Source organism: Bactrocera oleae, chromosome X (assembly GCF_042242935.1).
Source record: "Bactrocera oleae isolate idBacOlea1 chromosome X, idBacOlea1, whole genome shotgun sequence".
NCBI classification, from domain to species: Eukaryota; Metazoa; Arthropoda; class Insecta; order Diptera; family Tephritidae; genus Bactrocera; species Bactrocera oleae.
Window position 1 is genome coordinate 371,745 of NC_091541.1, and position 19,972 is coordinate 391,716.

Consider the following 19,972-nt stretch of genomic DNA (forward strand, 5'->3'; position numbering starts at 1 on the left):
GTTGAAAATTTTTTCTTTTATGGGAATACTAAGATTCTCATTTATCATAAATTTTCGTTCAAATATGAGGTATTCAAGAATATATTTTCTATATTTCTTTTTATGCTATTAATATTATGGATTGAAAAATACAATCCAATAATATGCCATATGCTTAAATTCTATTAATTAACTAAAAGAATAAGCAACTAATTTAGCATAGTCTTACAACCCTCAACCATATGTAGTCCAAGCAGCACTTTAAAATTAATTAAAGTACATAACAGCATGGACCGCAATATGCGTTCAAAATGTCGATGTTCATGTGTCCTGCAGTTCACACGATGACGCACACTTTGCTGCGTTCTTCATCGACCCATGAGCCGAGTGATCCACCGCTTAGAGTGATAATGTTTTTGTATTTTTTTAATTCAAAGTCAAAGAATTTTAATTTATTGAAAGTATTAATAATTAATCAATAATAAATTTTTAATACAAAAGTTTAAAACATCTTTCAATAAATTGTAATTTTAAACCCAAACATTTGCAGCTGCGCATGTCTTAGGTCAACAAAAACAGTAATACCTTTTATATATTATTTTCTTCTCTATTTGTGCGTTTTCTTTTTTTTAAATTTTTCAACATGTTTTTAATCACAAATAGAAAATACCATAAAAAAAGGTATTACACACGTTAATGTGAACAAGTTAACTTATCATTTATAATATTTTATATAAATATCACAATTAAATATTATTTTCTATAAAAATAATAAGTACAGCTATATGTTTAAAGGTTTTTTTATTGCGTTCAAATACAATGTATGCGAAGTTCACAATATAATATATATTGTCATAATGCATTACAAGGAGTTAAAAAAAAAAAAAAAAAACAGAAAAACATTCAAAACATTGTATAATTCAAAACATTTTGAATGAAAAGAACAAAAAGAAAACTTTTTTTTCTTTTTTATTCTTTTTTTTTATTTTGTTTTTATATAATTATTTTTTTTTCTTTTCGGATAGGAACACAATAATGATCCTTCCGCAGGTTCACCTACGGAAACCTTGTTACGAATTTTACTTCCTCTAAATAATCAAGTTCGGTCAACTTTTGCGAAACAACCGTGAAACACAAGGCGTCACAGTGATCACGTCCGGAGACCTCACTAAATAATTCAATCGGTAGTAGCGACGGGCGGTGTGTACAAAGGGCAGGGACGTAATCAATGCGAGTTAATGACTCACACTTACTGGGAATTCCAAGTTCATGTGAACAGTTTCAGTTCACAATCCCAAGCATGAAAGTGGTTCAGCGGTTTACCCGGACCTCTCGGTCTAGGAAATACACGTTGATACTTTTATTGTAGCGCGCGTGCAGCCCAGGACATCTAAGGGCATCACAGACCTGTTATTGCTCAATCTCGTTACTGCTAGACGCAATTTGTCCATTTAAGAAGCTAGTGTCCTTATAATGGGACAAACCAACAGGTACGACTCCACTTATATAAACACATTCAAACACTTGTACATTCAAGATGAACGCATGAATGAAGGCTATATAAGCTTCAACACCATAATCCTGAAAGCATCTATTTAATATATTTGAGTCTCGTTCGTTATCGGAATTAACCAGACAAATCACTCCACGAACTAAGAACGGCCATGCACCACCACCCATAGATTCGAGAAAGAGCTATCAATCTGTCTTACACGCTTATGTTCGGACCTGGTAAGTTTTCCCGTGTTGAGTCAAATTAAGCCGCAGGCTCCACTCCTGGTGGTGCCCTTCCGTCAATTCCTTTAAGTTTCAGCTTTGCAACCATACTTCCCCCGGAGCCCAAAAGCTTTGGTTTCCCGGGAAGCGACTGAGAGAGCCATAGTAGTAGCTACACCCAATTGCTAGCTGGCATCGTTTATGGTTAGAACTAGGGCGGTATCTGATCGCCTTCGAACCTCTAACTTTCGTTCTTGATTAATGAAAACATCTTTGGCAAATGCTTTCGCTTAAGTTAGTCTTACGACGGTCCAAGAATTTCACCTCTCGCGTCGTAATACTAATGCCCCCAAACTGCTTCTATTAATCATTACCTCTTGATCTAAAAACCAATGAAAGTAGAACAGAGGTCTTATTTCATTATTCCATGCACAAAATATTCAGGCATTTGGAGCCTGCTTTAAGCACTCTAAGTTCAAAGTAATTGTACCGGCCCACAACAACACTCGATGAAGAGCACTGAAGCAGGTTTAAATAGGAGGAATATATAAAAAATACATTGTATTAATTATATATAAGAACTCCACCGGTAATACGCTTACATACATAAGGTAATGTACATACCACAATTATAGTTGTACTACCCGTATGAAGCACAAATTCAACTACGAACGTTTTAACCGCAACAACTTTAATATACGCTATTGGAGCTGGAATTACCGCGGCTGCTGGCACCAGACTTGCCCTCCAATAGGTCCTTGTTAAAGGATTTAAAGTGTACTCATTCCAATTACAGGGCCTCGGATATGAGTCCTGTATTGTTATTTTTCGTCACTACCTCCCCGAACTGGGAGTGGGTAATTTACGCGCCTGCTGCCTTCCTTAGATGTGGTAGCCGTTTCTCAGGCTCCCTCTCCGGAATCGAACCCTGATTCCCCGTTACCCGTTGCAACCATGGTAGTCCTAGATACTACCATCAAAAGTTGATAGGGCAGACAATTGAAAGATCTGTCGTCGGTACGAGACCATACGATCTGCAAGTTATCTAGAGTTCAACCAATATAACGATCGAATAATCGCTTGGTTTTAGCCTAATAAAAGCACACGTTCCAAAAGGTCCGTGTTTATTTTGCATGTATTAGCTCTAGAATTACCACAGTTATCCAAGTAACTGTTAACGATCTATGGAACCATAACTGATATAATGAGCCTTTTGCGGTTTCACTTTTAATTTGTTTGTACTTAGACATGTATGGCTTAATCTTTGAGACAAGCATATAACTACTGGCAGGATCAACCAGAATAATATATATTTCATTTTTATATAATATTTTTTATATTATATAAAAGTTTAAAATGATATTTTCTTATTTGAAAATTATACACAAATACACAAAACATAAAAACATTTACAATATACACAACAATTTTTCTATGTTTCTTTCTTTATTATATTCCTTTGAATTGATTTTTTTTTCATTATATTTCATTTCTATTGATTGATTTTGTAATGGATTTTTTTAATTTTTGTTTTGGTATCGTGAAAAGAATTTTCGTTCTCTATACATATTATTATTTAATTATTATGTAAGAACGATATTTCTTCTTATATTGGCAAAATTTTCAAATAATATCATTCTATACATTTTACTTTATTTCAATGCATATAGTAATATATATACCTTTTTTTAAGAGTATATACATTTTTTTCTTGATTTGAAATTAATAATTTCAAATTCTATTATATTTATTTCAATAATAAATATATGATATAAAGTATTTTCGGGTGCAACACATTAATATTTTATTTTATTTAAAAACCATCCTTTTACACATATATTTTATGAGTAAATATTAGAATAGCTCACAAATAAAACTAAAATATTGTTTAATATTTATTTCTACAATATGTTAGTATAGAATAATAGATTTTTATTTTTTTGTATAAAACAAAATCTATTTCTATTTAAACTAACTGTAGGAAACCAGGAATAAAAAACGCTCATATTATACAATATGTTAGTACAGAATATAGAGTTTTGTATAAAACAAAATCTATTTCTATTTAAACTAACTGTATAAAAACCAGGAATAAAAAACGCTCATTATATACAATATGTTAGTACAGAATATAGAGTTTTGTATAAAACAAAATCTATTTCTATTTAAACTAACTGTATAAAAACCAGGAATAAAAATTTTTTATTTCTACAATATGTTAGCCACATAGAATATATAGAGTTTTGTATAAAACAAAATCTATTTCTATTTAAACTAACTGTAGGAAACCAGGAATAAAAAACGCTCATAATATACAATATGTTAGTACAGAATATAGAGTTTTGTATAAAACAAAATCTATTTCTATTTAAACTAACTGTATAAAAACCAGGAATAAAAAACGCTCATAATATACAATATGTTAGTACAGAATATAGAGTTTTGTATAAAACAAAATCTATTTCTATTTAAACTAACTGTATAAAAACCAGGAATAAAAAACGCTCATAATATACAATATGTTAGTACAGAATATAGAGTTTTGTATAAAACAAAATCTATTTCTATTTAAACTAACTGTATAAAAACCAGGAATAAAAAACGCTCATAATATACAATATGTTAGTACAGAATATAGAGTTTTGTATAAAACAAAATCTATTTCTATTTAAACTAACTGTATAAAAACCAGGAATAAAAAACGCTCATAATATACAATATGTTAGTACAGAATATAGAGTTTTGTATAAAACAAAATCTATTTCTATTTAAACTAACTGTATAAAAACCAGGAATAAAAAACGCTCATAATATGCAATATGTTAGTACAGAATATAGAGTTTTGTATAAAACAAAATCTATTTCTATTTAAACTAACTGTATAAAAACCAGGAATAAAAAGGCACACAAAATCAACTTTCATTTTCATATTTACTTAAAAATACATATAAAGTAAAAAATATTTCCATATAAATACTAAGTAAATAAAGTCATACAAGTATGAAAATTTTCATACAAGTACTAAATACATAAATCATATAAGTATTTAAAAACAACTTCTTACTAATAAACTAACATAAGGAATTCAAATATATAAAAGTATAATACATTTCCTAGCAGTAACAAATTTTCATATAAGTACTAAATGTATAAAGTCTATGAAGTAATAAATTTTCATATAAGTACTATTTCAGTATGTCAATTTGAGCAGATTTGTGCAAATTTGTTATAAATGTTCTCTGCCATGTTGACGTTAAAAACCCGAAAATATATGGAAAAATTCTTTTAACCTATTTAAAATTTAAAAACTCATATATACGTGGGTAATTTATATCATTTTCAAATATCGTCATGGTCATAATACAACTAATAACATCAAAAGTATTTTTACAATCGATTTTTTTTTTTAAATTTTTAACTTGTATGACTTCATATTTAATACTTATATGAAAATTTATTACTTCATAGACTTTATACATTTAATACTTATATGAAAATTTATTACTTCATAGACTTTATACATTTAATACTTATATGAAAATTCATTACTTCATAGACTTTATATTTTTTATACTTATATAAAAATTTATTACTTCATAGACTTTATATTTTACTTCATAGACTTTATACAATTAATACTTATATGAAAATTTATTACTTCATAGACTTTATACATTTAATACTTATATGAAAATTTATTACTTCATAGACTTTATACATTTAATACTTATATGAAAATTCATTACTTCATAGACTTTATATTTTTTATACTTATATAAAAATTTATTACTTCATAGACTTTATATTTTACTTCATAGACTTTATACATTTAATACTTATATGAAAATTTATTACTTCATAGACTTTATATATTTACTACTTATATGAAAATTTATTACTTCATAGACTTTATACATTTAATACTTATATGAAAATTTATTACTTCATAGACTTTATACAATTAATACTTATATGAAAATTTATTACTTCATAGACTTTATACAATTAATACTTATATGAAAATTTATTACTTCATAGACTTTATACAATTAATACTTATATGAAAATTTATTACTTCATAGACTTTATACAATTAATACTTATATGAAAATTTATTACTTCATAGACTTTATACATTTAGTACTTATATGAAAATTTATTACTTCATAGACTTTATACAATTAATACTTATATGAAAATTTATTACTTCATAGACTTTATACAATTAATACTTATATGAAAATTTATTACTTCATAGACTTTATACAATTAATACTTATATGAAAATTTATTACTTCATAGACTTTATACATTTAGTACTTATATGAAAATTTATTACTTCATAGACTTTATACAATTAATACTTATATGAAACTTTATTACTTCATAGACTTTATACAATTAATACTTATATGAAAATTTATTACTTCATAGACTTTATACATTTAGTACTTATATGAAAATTTATTACTTCATAGACTTTATATATTTAATACTTATATGAAAATTTATTACTTCATAGACTTTATACTTTAATACTTATATGAAAATTTATTACTTCATAGACTTTATACAATTAATACTTATATGAAAATTTATTACTTCATAGACTTTATACAATTAATACTTATATGAAAATTTATTACTTCATAGACTTTATACAATTAATACTTATATGAAAATTTATTACTTCACAGACTTTATACTTTAATACTTATATGAAAATTTATTACTTCATAGACTTTATACATTTAATACTTATATGAAAATTTATTACTTCATAGACTTTATACAATTAATACTTATATGAAAATTTATTACTTCATAGACTTTATACATTTACTACTTATATGAAAATTTATTACTTCATAGACTTTATACAATTAATACTTATATGAAAATTTATTACTTCATAGACTTTATACAATTAATACTTATATGAAAATTTATTACTTCATAGACTTTATACATTTAATACTTATATGAAAATTTATTGCTTCATAGACTTTATACAATTAATACTTATATGAAAATTTATTACTTGATAGACTTTATACATTTAATACTTATATGAAAATTCACTACTTCTTCATTTAATATTGCAAGCAAAGTATTTTGGTTAACATTTTTATTTTCATGTTATTAAAACACTTGATATACTATTATACCATATTGTATAATATGATTTTAATTCAATTACTTTATTACTTTGGTATATTAAATGATAGTCGTTTGATAACAATCCCAACACTTACCTTATTTTCAATAAATATTGAAAACAAAGTTTTATACGTTCAAATTTTTATTTTCATGTTATGATTCTCTCAAACACTCATTAATATACCATATTGTATATTATGCTTTTATTTCAATTACTTTATTACTTTTGGTATATTAAATGATAGTCGTTTGATAACAATCCCAACACTTACCTTATTTTCAATAAATATTGAAAACAAAGTTTTATGCGTTCAAATTTTTATTTTCATGTTATGATTCTCTCAAACACTCATTAATATACCATTTGTATAATATGCTTTAATTTCAATTACTTTATTACTTTTGGTATATTAAATGATAGTCGTTTGATAACAATCCCAACACTTACCTTATTTTCAATAAATATTGAAAACAAAGTTTTATGCGTTCAAATTTTTATTTTCATGTTATGATTCTCTCAAACACTCATTAATATACCATATTGTATAATATGCTTTTATTTCAATTACTTTATTACTTTTGGTATATTAAATGATAGTCGTTTGATAACAATCCCAACACTTACCTTATTTTCAATAAATATTGAAAACAAAGTTTTATGCGTTCAAATTTTTATTTTCATGTTATGATTCTCTCAAACACTCATTAATATAATATACCATTGTATGTTTTTGATTCTTATACTTTTATTTTTGGTATATTAAATTAAATGATACTTGTTAGATAGTGTTCATGCGACTTCTAATCCCGCAGCATTTGTACAACTAAGCGCACAACCACTGTACAACATCATACCATACAACATAACACAATGCAACATCATACACCACCTACAACACACCATATCACTCACCAACACAACCATATACAATTAACCAACCACACTATACATCCACACTATACACCCACACTGCAACCACCGTCTTTTCCACCACCCGAATGAACAAAAGGGCCAGTCAGACCGGGATGCGCCCTCTTTTCGCTTTCGTCCATGACCTATAAGGTTCTATATCAAAACGTTCCCGGCCGAGTGATTATCATCGAAGTAAAGTAGAAGTGAATTAAACAAAAACTGGAAGTGTATGACAGGTTATTTAAAACCTTAAAGCTAAGAACGTGAACTTTTTAATATTATAAAGTGTCAAAAGAAAAAAAATATATTTTTACAATAATAAAGTTTAAAAAAAATTAAATAAAGAGGTTTTTACTAAAAGTAGTACAATTGTGACAAAAAGTGAGTATAACACCGCACCCAAGGTGAAAGAATAAGTGAAGTCAACAAATGGTCCTTCGAGCCTCCTTGAAAGGCACCTATCAAAAAAAAAAAAATAAAATAAAAAAGTGAAATCTTTTCAAAACATAAGTACTAATATACATACTATACTAAGTGGTTAAATTAAATTACAACAAACGGGCGCGAAACCAACTAAAATATATATAAAAAAAAAAAAAAGACCAAAAAATTAAAAACGGGCGCGATTTAACACAAACTAAGAAACAAAATAAACATAAAGCACGGGAACTAAATCCACCAAGCAAGCAGAGAGGAGGACAGTAACGCACAGGAAAAACGCCGGAGACAACAACAAAAAACCCATAATAAAAATAAAAAAAAGAAGAGAAAGGAAGTATTGCCACCCATAAACCCTTGGCGGAAAAAAAAGTGAGTCCATTCCGATTTGATTTTATGCGCATATGTACATATGTATGTATGTTAGATACAGTTTTATCGGTTTTCGGTGGAAATAAATAACCGAACGATATAACTGAAAAAGAACAAAAAAAAATATATATATATATATATTATACGGTACCTGCCTCAGCTTATTTCGTGCCTCCAAACACACCGTTATATTCTTTAAAAAAAAAAAAAAAAAATAAATAAAAAATAAAAAAAAAATTTTCAAAGTCAAGTATTCCTACTTGCGATATTTTCAGCGGTACCCCTTGGGCTAATAAAGCAACAAGCAGGATCGCTTAAAACGCATAAGCAAAGGCTAACAAAAACTCACATATATTACAGAAATACATACATACATATGTGCAAATACCTATAATTAAATACAAAATTTTGGGCTTTAAAACTTTGCCGCGAAATATTATATATTAACCGCAAGTAACATCTTTTCTAATTTGCCTACATAATCATATGGTACATACATAAATTAGCTAATTCTAAAAGTTTCAAAAAAAAAAATTACTGTTCAAATACCTGCCTGCTTAATTCGTGTCTCCAAACACATCACAAGACAAAATACAAAAACAATTTTATAAGTCAAGTTCATCGACTTGCAAACTTTCCAGCGATACCCCTTGGGCCCATAAAGCAACAAGCAGGATCGCTCAGAACATATAAGCAAAGGCAGAAAGAAAAAAAAAAAAAACAATACAATTATCGGCATTTATGTATGTACACATATTTTCTTAAGCATTGGCACATTTCCCGCGCTAAATATATACCGCAACCCAACCCTTTTGCTCTTCATTTCTCTTATATATTCTCTTAAAAAATATACATAAAAAGTAATATATTTACAATTATATATATATAAATATATATAGGCGCTCTCAGCAAAACTTTACAAAAACGCGTTACATGTATGCATGTACATATATGTATATGTACACATGTCAATATAACTAAAAGGTATACGGTCAAAACGGATTAGCATATGCAAACATATGAAAATTAAAATTAACATACATAGGTATGCAGATATATATACATTTGTTGTTAAGAACAATTTTATTTTCGCGTTCCTTTTAAACAAATGTATATAGATACATATAATAAAAACGAATATACATACATACAAAATATACAAATTATTCGCGAGTGAAACGAATACCCAGTAAGCAATTTCGGCAATTTTTAAGATAATAATAATACGGACATAAATTTTAATAAAATAAATTGACTTGTCCGATAAAAAAAAAAAAAAATTACAACAGACTAATTTTACAATTATTTTCAACAAAAAAAAAAAAAAAATTTTTTTTTTAACTACAGCTTTGGGTAGCAAACTAAAATTTTTTGCTACAACCGTATTATAACAAATATTTAATACAAAACTATTTTAATAGCTAGCTAATAGCTTTTAATTTAATTCAAAGATTTATAAATGCAATCTGATAAAGCAAAAGAGGTTAAACAACGAACACCTCTATTATTAGAAATTCCAAAAATGGCTGATGATGATAAAGCACAAGGCACACCCGCAGAAGCTACACGCTCAAAGCAGGGTGCAAAACAAAAAAGAACCAAAGACAATTCACTGTCAAGGTTCATAACTGAAAGTGACAGTTTTATTAGATACTGCACACGGTTTTCGGCTTCGCCTATTAACGACAATACAGAATCAGTCCTAAATTTAAAAATTCAAAGCATAGATAATATATGGGCACGCGTTCTGACAGCGTACGATACAATATTAGATACTGACGACGCTGAACTTCCAGAAAACATTAAAGCTTCGGCGTCAGCCAAATATGAAAACTGCCTCGATCAATACGAAACTACGAAGGCAATGATATTAGACCAAATAAATTTATTAAGGCCATGTAGAGCCACTACTCCTCCTCCGAGAGAAGTTACAAATTCAAAAGAAAACCTAGATACAGGTATATTTTTAAAAGTACCAGCTTGTGATACTGAAGTTTTTCATGGAGGTTATGATCAATGGCCGTCCTTCCGGGACATGTTCACTGCCGTGTATATCAACCATCCTAAACTTTCACGAGCACAAAAGCTGTACCATCTCAGGTACAAAACAAAAGGGGAAGCAGGCAGTATTGTCAAGCGTTTCGCTTTGAATGACGAAAATTTTAATCTGGCTTGGGATGCACTGGTCGAAAGATACGAAAACGAAAGAGTATTGGTAGATAACCAAATAACTATTTTAATGAATTTACCAAAAATTCAACAAGAAACCAGCCAAGAATTTCAAAAACTATACTCGACAGTGACTAATTGCTTATCTGTGTTAGAAACACAAAATGTATCCACAGAATCGTGGGACCCTATCCTAGTAAATATTTGCGCAGCGACACTACCTGATGCTGCTTTGCTACGATGGGAGCAATCACTAGTGGCAAGAAAGAAATCGCCAAAATGGCATCAAATGAAAGAATTTTTAACAACTCAGTACGAAATAGCTGAGCGAGTAGATAAAAAGGTAGTTAAGCCAAAAGGTCATCAAAATGACTCAAATAAAAACTTTTTTAAACCCCAAGTCAGTAATAACACACAATATAATAGACACGTTAATAGAAGCCAAACATTCGTGTCAAACCAAACAAACCATTGGCAATCATTATGTGAAATCTGTAAAGGAGGACATAATATAAGATCTTGCGAGAAATTTAAAAAAATGTCCGTTTCAGATAGAAACAATCTTGTCCGACAACATAAACTTTGCATCAACTGTCTGTCCAACTCTCACGGGACAAAAGACTGTGAAAGCAAATTCAGTTGTGTGTACTGTCAACGACGACATCACTCATTGCTTCACATAACCAATTTTACAAATATGAAGCAAAATCATATACATAAAACCACGGGCCTAGTCGCGACAACCAAATCAGGTAATCCCGAAATCCCGAATCCCGAAAATAAAGAGGAACACCCATGTTGCTCAAAAGCAGCAAAAGTTCAAGCGCTTCATTCTGAGAATGAAAGCAAAATTCTTTTACCCACAGCGGTCATTGCTATAGAACATAAAGGAGATTTATTCAAATTAAGAGCATTAATAGATCAAGGCTCTCAAAGATCCTTTATATCATCAAAAGCTCAAAATCGGCTAAAATTGCCAGTCAAAACTTCTAGTTTCCAAATTTCGGGAATGGGCGGAAGAATTATACAAAATTCAAATAAAGTTTGCCCAATCACCATAGTTTCTCCAAACGCGGATATACGAATAGATGCACAAGAAATTGTTCTACCGCAGCTCACTAATTTGCTTCCAAGCTATGAAGTAAATAAAAAACAGTGGGAAAAATGCTCATATCTCAAATTAGCAGATCCCAACTGCCATACCCCATCACAAATCGACATATTATTGGGCAGCGACTTAATACCTCAAATAATTCTTGAAGGTATAGAGAAAATCTCTAATAAATTGTTAGCCCAAAACACAATCTTTGGATGGATATTAAGTGGCCAAGTCACAGAAAAAATTAACTCCTTCACAACTCAAGTTGAAAATATTTCAAACGAATATTTAAATAATCAACTCAAAAAATTCTGGGAAGTAGAAGAACTACCCCAAATCACAAAACCTTCAGAAGAAGACCTGGCATGCGAAGCCTATTACCAGTCCACAACAACAAGAAACGAACATGGTCGTTATGTTGTGCGACTCCCATTCAAGCCCACCTTTCCAGAAACGATAGCTCTAGGCCACTCGAGAATATCAGCAGTCCAGCAATTCCTAAGCTTGGAAAAAAGCTTGATAAAGAAAAGCGAGCTTAAATCAGCATATGATGACGTGATGGATGAATATCTTGACCTCAATCATATGGAAGAAGCTGTACCATATGAAAAAATATCTAAAGGTAGATATCTATCTTTTTATCTTCCACATCACGGGGTAATAAGACCAGATAAAATCACAACAAAAGTACGAGTTGTTTTTAATGCCTCAAAGTGTACGAGCTCAGGCAAATCACTCAATGATGTACTATACACAGGGCCAACATTACAACCTGATCTCATGCTGATAATACTAAATTGGCGCATGTTTAAATATGTTTTCAATGGAGATGTAGAGAAAATGTATAGACAAATTTTAGTACATAAAGATGACCAAGATTTCCAGCGGATAGTCTTCCGAAAATCAAGTAATAGTCCAATCAGCGACTACAAACTTAAAACAGTTACCTTTGGCATCAATTGTGCACCCTATTTAGCGATTAGGACATTACATGAAGTGGCAAAAACCTGTCAAACAAATTTGCCTTTAGCAACTTCTGTGCTACAAAAACAAACATACGTTGATGATATTCTATCAGGTAGTCACAGCCTCTCATTAGCTTGCGAATCACTATCTCAAGTGATCAAAGCACTAAATTCAGCCGGGTTCCCCCTAAAGAAAATTACATCAAATCATCCTGAGATAATAAAAAACATAAAAGGGGAAGACTTATTAGATACTAACTTCCTTAAATTTGAAAAGGCCAGTACTACAAAAACTCTCGGGATTCAATGGAATGCGATAACAGATCAATTCTCATATACAATTGAGTCAATATCTGCAATATCCGCCATAACCAAACGTCAAATACTTTCCTCGGTGGCAAAACTTTTCGACCCCGCAGGATGGCTTTCGCCAATAATGATTCAAGCAAAAATCCTCATTCAAGAACTGTGGCAAGACGGCACTGAATGGGATGAGCAAGTAAAACCCATACGTTTAACAAAGTGGGTTCAATTTGCAAACAATCTACATACCATCTCGGAAATTCGAATTCCTCGATGGGTAAATTTCGCACCTGACTATAATGTAGAATTACATGGCTTCTGTGATGCCTCTGAAAAGGCCTATTGTGCAACAGTTTACGTACGCACTGAATATGATAACAAAATATCTTCACGTCTTTTAGTAGCCAAAGCCAAAGTTGCTCCGCTGAAGACACTCAGCCTGCCACGGCTCGAACTGAATGGTGCACTTCTGTTAGCAAAATTAGTCTCAATTGTCCAAACCCATCTGAAATTAACCAATCATAAAATGTACCTTTGGTCAGATTCAGAAATAGTTTTAGCATGGTTAGAAAAACCACCATATACCTGGAAGACTTATGTATCTAACCGTATATCTCAAATATTAGACTTAGTTGGCCCAGCACAATGGCAACATGTTGCAAGTGCAGATAATCCAGCGGATCTTGGGACAAGAGGCTGCAAACCACTTCATCTCACCAGCACTACACTCTGGTGGAACGGTCCTACGTGGTTAACAGAATCACAAGAAGTCTGGCCAAAGTCTCCCGCTCGCAATATAATAGCTCCTGAAATTCGGAGAATTGAAAACTTTCATATCACTCCTGATGAAGATGATATATTACATCGATTTTCATCATTCCCAAAAGCACTAAGAGTAGTCGCTTACATGTTTAAATTTATCCAAAGACTCAAACAAAAGGTTAAAGGAATAACAAATGATCCTTCCGTACAACTAACGCATTCCGACATGCAACATGCCAAGGTCCTCCTTATTACATATACACAAACTCGCTATTTCATGCGGGAGAAATCAAAGTTAGTCGAAAGACGACCCCTCGATAAGGGAAGCTCACTTCTCGTTTTAAATCCTTTTTTGGACACTAAAGGATTAATCCGGGCACATGGAAGACTAGTGAATTCCAGCCTTAGTTATAACGAACGACATCCCATTATAATTCCCGAGAAATCCCGTTTTACTTATTTATTTTTAATATATCTTCACCAACTTACATTACATGGTGAGCATCGCTTGATGCAACAAATGGTCCGACTAGAATTTTATATACCGCGCCTAAAGCCACAAATTAAAAGAACGATTTTTATGTGTAAACAATGCACATTGTACAAGCACAAAATACGCACGCAGATCATGGCAGCTTTGCCACCTGAACGCTGCAATTTTGCTCTTCCCTTTACCATTACTGGGGTCGATTTTGCTGGACCTTTCCAGATAAAGGCCTCTATGTTAAGGTCTTCCTCATTCAGAAAAGGGTATGTGGCTGTCTTTGTATGTTTCACGACAAAGGCAGTACACCTCGAGCTATGTTCAGATCTGTCTACTGCGGCTTTTCTCGCAGCATTTGCACGCTTTGTCGGACGACGCGGATTTCCATCGAAAATGATGAGCGACAATGGGAAAAACTTTATCGGAGCTCAAAGAGCCACAGAGAAAGAGTTTGTAAAATTTACTAAAGAAGTCTCCCCAGAAATTGTTAAAAAATATGCACCACAAGGAATTGATTGGCAGTTTATACCCCCCTGTTCTCCCCACATGGGCGGACTCTGGGAATCAGCTGTAAAAAGCTTTAAGTCCCATTTAAAGAAAACGGCAGGTAATCATAAATTCAATTATGAGGAATTTACCACACTACTCGCTCGTATAGAAGCCGTACTAAATTCAAGACCCATCTCACCACTCTCGCAAGATCCCTCCGATTTCACAGCTCTTACACCTGGACATTTCCTCAGAGGAGCTCCACTTCTCGCCATACCTGAGGCAGAAGGAGACTCACTCAATTTAATAGACCGATGGAAAAAAATTAAGATACTTCATCATGAATTCAGCCTTAGATGGAAGGAAGATTACCTTAAAGATCTCCATAAGAGACATCGGTGGAAAACGATCCAGAAGGAACCAAATACGGGCGAATGCGTCATCATACATGATGAATGCCTTCCTCCAACAGAATGGCGACTAGGCCGCATTGAAAAGGTCCATCGGGGACGAGATGGTCACATAAGAATAGTAGACGTACGAACGCAAACTGGTATACTAACTCGACCATTAGTAAAATTGTGTTTTCTTCCGAACACCGAAGAAGCGATTACACAAACCCCGCCAAGACAAGCGCATAAATAAAATCAAAACCGACAATTAATTCGTTTAACTCGAAATACTACCGTTTTATAATCCGTACATGCAAATCTAACACTAACAAGCGCGATTAAAAAATTAACGACAACATATGTAGTCACATATACATATATATATATATATATATATATATATATATTTAAGCCAAGTAACAAATATCATAATTCAAAATTATGAGCCAAACCATATTTTAATATATTCCTATTCCAATAGAAATGGACGTAGAAGATATACACAGCGCTCCCAAGACTGTGAGGTCCGTAATTGCTGCGCCTAGAGCATCTGGTCCACCCATCGCAGCACCAAGGATGCAAAGCGCCACGGCACCACACAGCCAATCATCTGCAGCAGCAGTCAGGGATGCAAACGAGGAGCAGTTTGATGAGCATCTGCCTCCACGATGCAGTCTATGCCATCGACCTCACGTCCTGAAGAGGTGCACCATCTTCAAAAGCATGAAGCCCGCTCAACGCCAACAGATCGCCAGAGCCCACGGACACTGTATGACTTGCTTGGCAGATAGTCACTCCACTTTTGAGTGTATAACCGACGGATCGTGCCAATATTGCCAACGACCGCATCATACTCTGTTCCATCGATTCCCTCGACGTGCAAATCCGTCCACCACGCAGACCAGTCACCGGCACAGACAACAAGGGAATCCCGTCCAGCGCCAAAGAATACATCGCCCGAAGCCATCCAGAGGGGCACGCTCGCGGCCACCTCCACCACCCTATGGTCATCGCAACCAGCGGCAACGGGCAACCGGATTGAACGCCGTAGTGAGCACTCTGCAACAGTTGCAGAGACTTCTAGGCAATTAATTCGCCTAGGGGGGCCGGGATGTTCATGCGACTTCTAATCCCGCAGCATTTGTACAACTAAGCGCACAACCACTGTACAACATCATACCATACAACATAACACAATGCAACATCATACACCACCTACAACACACCATATCACTCACCAACACAACCATATACAATTAACCAACCACACTATACATCCACACTATACACCCACACTGCAACCACCGTCTTTTCCACCACCCGAATGAACAAAAGGGCCAGTCAGACCGGGATGCGCCCTCTTTTCGCTTTCGTCCATGACCTATAAGGTTCTATATCAAAACGTTCCCGGCCGAGTGATTATCATCGAAGTAAAGTAGAAGTGAATTAAACAAAAACTGAAAGTGTATGACAGGTTATTTAAAACCTTAAAGCTAAGAACGTGAACTTTTTAATATTATAAAGTGTCAAAAGAAAAAAAATATATTTTTACAATAATAAAGTTTAAAAAAAATTAAATAAAGAGGTTTTTACTAAAAGTAGTACAATTGTGACAAAAAGTGAGTATAACACCGCACCCAAGGTGAAAGAATAAGTGAAGTCAACAGATAGAAATCATATTTCATTTTCGTTTCTTCTTTTATTATAATATAAATGAAGATTCTTTTATACTCTCTTACAAAACAATTATATAAATTTAATTTATAATATTTGTATATAATTTACATAAATAAATATTTAATATTATATATTCTTATATATATACATATATATATATATAATACTTTATCTAATTTAATAATTAAATTAGATTTTTCTTTTATATATTACATATATATAAACATATAATATTTATTTATTATATGTATAAATTAATATACAAATAAATAAAATTTATATATATTTATAAACAGTATGATCGAATCATCAAGCAAAGGATAAGCTTCAGTGGATCGCAGTATGGCAGCTGCTCTACCACTTACAACACCTTGCCCGTTACCAAAGTCGTTTACAATTGATTCTAGGCATTGACATTGTATTAAATAATGTTTTAATAAGTAACTAGCGCGTCATACAGGTGATATTTAATCCTCCCGTATTTGCTATGTTACAAATAACATTGGCATCACATATATCCATTGTCGTTTATAAATAAAATTTATAAACTTTAGATGGTTTAGAGAAGCCATACAATGCAATTGCCCCATATTTATCATTGCAGTCCAGCACGGATACGACCTTAGAGGCGTTCAGGCATAATCCAACGGACGTAGCATCATACCACTGTTCGCTCGAACAAGTATTGTACCATTGGTCCGTACCTGCGGTTCCTCTCGTACTACGCAGGAATGCTGTCGCAATAACAATTGTCATTAGTAGGGTAAAACTAACCTGTCTCACGACGGTCTAAACCCAGCTCACGTTCCCTTGAATGGGTGAACAATCCAACGCTTGGTGAATTTTGCTTCACAATGATAGGAAGAGCCGACATCGAAGGATCAAAAAGCGACGTCGCTATGAACGCTTGGCCGCCACAAGCCAGTTATCCCTGTGGTAACTTTTCTGACACCTCTTGTTAAAAACTCTTTAAACCAAAAGGATCGATAGGCCGAGCTTTTGCTGTCTCTGTGTGTACTGAACACCGAGATCAAGTCAGCATTTGCCCTTTTGCTCTATGTGTGGTTTTTGTCCGCACTGAGCTGGCCTTGGGACACCTCCGTTATTATTTGAGAGATGTACCGCCCCAGTCAAACTCCCCACCTGGCAATGTCCTTGAATTGGATCATACCTGAGTGTAGGAGTTATACCAAATTTTAATTATAATAATAACACCGAAGTGCTACCATTTCATTAAAAAAAGTTTACAATTATATAACAAACTCGTGGTACTTTGATCAAGAAGCTTGCATCAAAACCCAATACCATAAGATATATAAATATACCCATATAATGGCTAAGCAATGATACACGTTCCACTTAATCAAGTAAGTAAGGAAACAATAAGAGTAGTGGTATTTCATTGTTGATATATAACCGAAATTATATATCTCCCACTTATGCTACACCTCTTATGTCTCCTTACACTGCCAGACTAGAGTCAAGCTCAACAGGGTCTTCTTTCCCCGCTAATTATTCCAAGCCCGTTCCCTTGGCTGTGGTTTCGCTAGATAGTAGATAGGGACAACGTCCGGTGTGTTTAACGTGAGTACCTGCCGTCGACGGCCTTATCTCACGGCGCTCAAAAGCACAGCGTATCAATACAATGCGTTGATCAGCGCCCCGAAAATGCTAGGCATTTTTCAGTACCGATTGGTAGTGTGGGATGGACACACTACACACCTTGGTAAGGTTCGAGGCCTATCTAAAACCTCTGCCGTACTTTGGGTCCGGCACCCGGTTGCAATGCAACTCCACATTGAACTGACAAAACGTCAGCTCTTCCCGCATTTGGGTATAAACCACAACCACCACGATACTCCCCGAAGGGCCAGTCCGCACGAGCAGGTTGGAGCGAACTCCAAGGGCCCCTGCTCCCCGTGGTACCAGAATTAAGTCTCCGGTCAGACCTCGTAGCCGAAACTACTACCAGTTGAGCATCCATACTGCTCTGGACTGGTAACCAGGGGCTAGACCCCATTCACTCCACACAATCACTCATCTTACACACTAAAAGCTAACCCTAACCTTCAGTTAAACGCCTTCGCCGCTTAAATAACTCACGCGCAAACATTCCTAACTGTTCAGTATACTCATTGCTAGAAACTACATTACCTACACATAAACGTCCGTCTGTCCAACTAATCCCCACACCCCCAATATTCCTAATGTCTGAATACATCGGGCATTCTGCAATAACATGCACCCAATCCTCCATACGTGCCCCACACAAACACCCCGAACTATCAGAAAGGTGCCTCCGATACAAAAATGCATTCAGAGGCCCATGCCCCGTTAACAAAAATCCCAGACTCAAACAAAATCTGAAGTCTGGGTTACCCTCAACAAACGTTACATCCCGGATGTATTCATATGTCACCCGACCCTTAGGGCTATTATCCCAACGGTCCTGCCACCTACGCCTAACCTTTAAATCCAGGAGCCTCTTGCTCTCTAGATAACCCACCCTCTCAACATCAATACCATCTGTCCAATCTGTCCGCAGCATAGAAACACTCAAGCCCCTTCTTAATCTGAATGTAACAGCACGCTGTATAACAATCAGATCAAGAGGGGGTGCACCCAACAACACTTGCATTGCATCCGTCGAAACAGTGCGACAAACAGGCAAACATGCAAGCATCATGCAACGTTGCACCGAGAGGAGTTTTCGGCGACCAGAGACCGTCATCGCTGATTCCCACCATACAGCAGCCCCATAAGTGGCACAAGCCACAAACAAGCCACGATATATGGTGCGAACAGCATGGCGTCCAAGGCCCCAATCACTCCTCAAAATGCGTCGCACTTTGCCAACAACTGCCTGCAGCCGCTCACCCACACGCACCAAAAGTGGGGTGAAACACATTCTTTCTCCTGTAGTCAACCCCAGGTACTTAACTTCCTTCACATACCTGATGTTGACCCCATTCACCTTGACAATCGGTGGACGAACCGGTGACAATCTGCCCTTAAGCAGCATTGTAACCGTTTTGTCCACCGATATGTCAACCC

The 19,972-nt window shown here is 33.7% G+C and overlaps 1 protein-coding gene and 2 non-coding genes across 4 annotated transcripts; 1 reads left to right on the plus strand and 2 right to left on the minus strand.

The window, feature by feature from the left end:
• Positions 1-207: 207 nt before the first annotated feature.
• Positions 208-386, minus strand: LOC138858223 (5.8S ribosomal RNA). The gene has a single exon (XR_011397421.1). It is a non-coding gene; the product is annotated as a 5.8S ribosomal RNA (ribosomal RNA).
• A 626-nt stretch (positions 387-1,012) lies between these two features.
• Positions 1,013-2,999, minus strand: LOC138858238 (small subunit ribosomal RNA). The gene has a single exon (XR_011397433.1). It is a non-coding gene; the product is annotated as a small subunit ribosomal RNA (ribosomal RNA).
• A 5,031-nt stretch (positions 3,000-8,030) lies between these two features.
• On the plus strand, positions 8,031-16,896 carry LOC118681907 (uncharacterized). 2 transcript variants are annotated; one of them, XM_070112572.1, is made up of 2 exons: positions 8,031-8,149; positions 15,723-16,896. In XM_070112572.1, exon 2 carries the CDS (start codon positions 15,725-15,727, stop codon positions 16,331-16,333), a length of 609 nt encoding a protein of 202 aa, XP_069968673.1. In that variant the 5' UTR covers positions 8,031-8,149; positions 15,723-15,724; the 3' UTR covers positions 16,334-16,896. The 2 variants fall into 2 exon arrangements, with proteins under 2 accessions (XP_069968673.1, XP_036224338.2); XM_036368445.2 differs by lacking the exon at positions 8,031-8,149 and having other exon boundaries at positions 15,646-16,896.
• Positions 16,897-19,972: the final 3,076 nt, after the last annotated feature.

Excerpts from the sequence above, each read along its gene's own strand:
- LOC118681907 (XM_070112572.1), top strand. The coding sequence starts at position 15,725 with ATGGACGTAGAAGATATACACAGCGCTCCCAAGACTGTGAGGTCCGTA.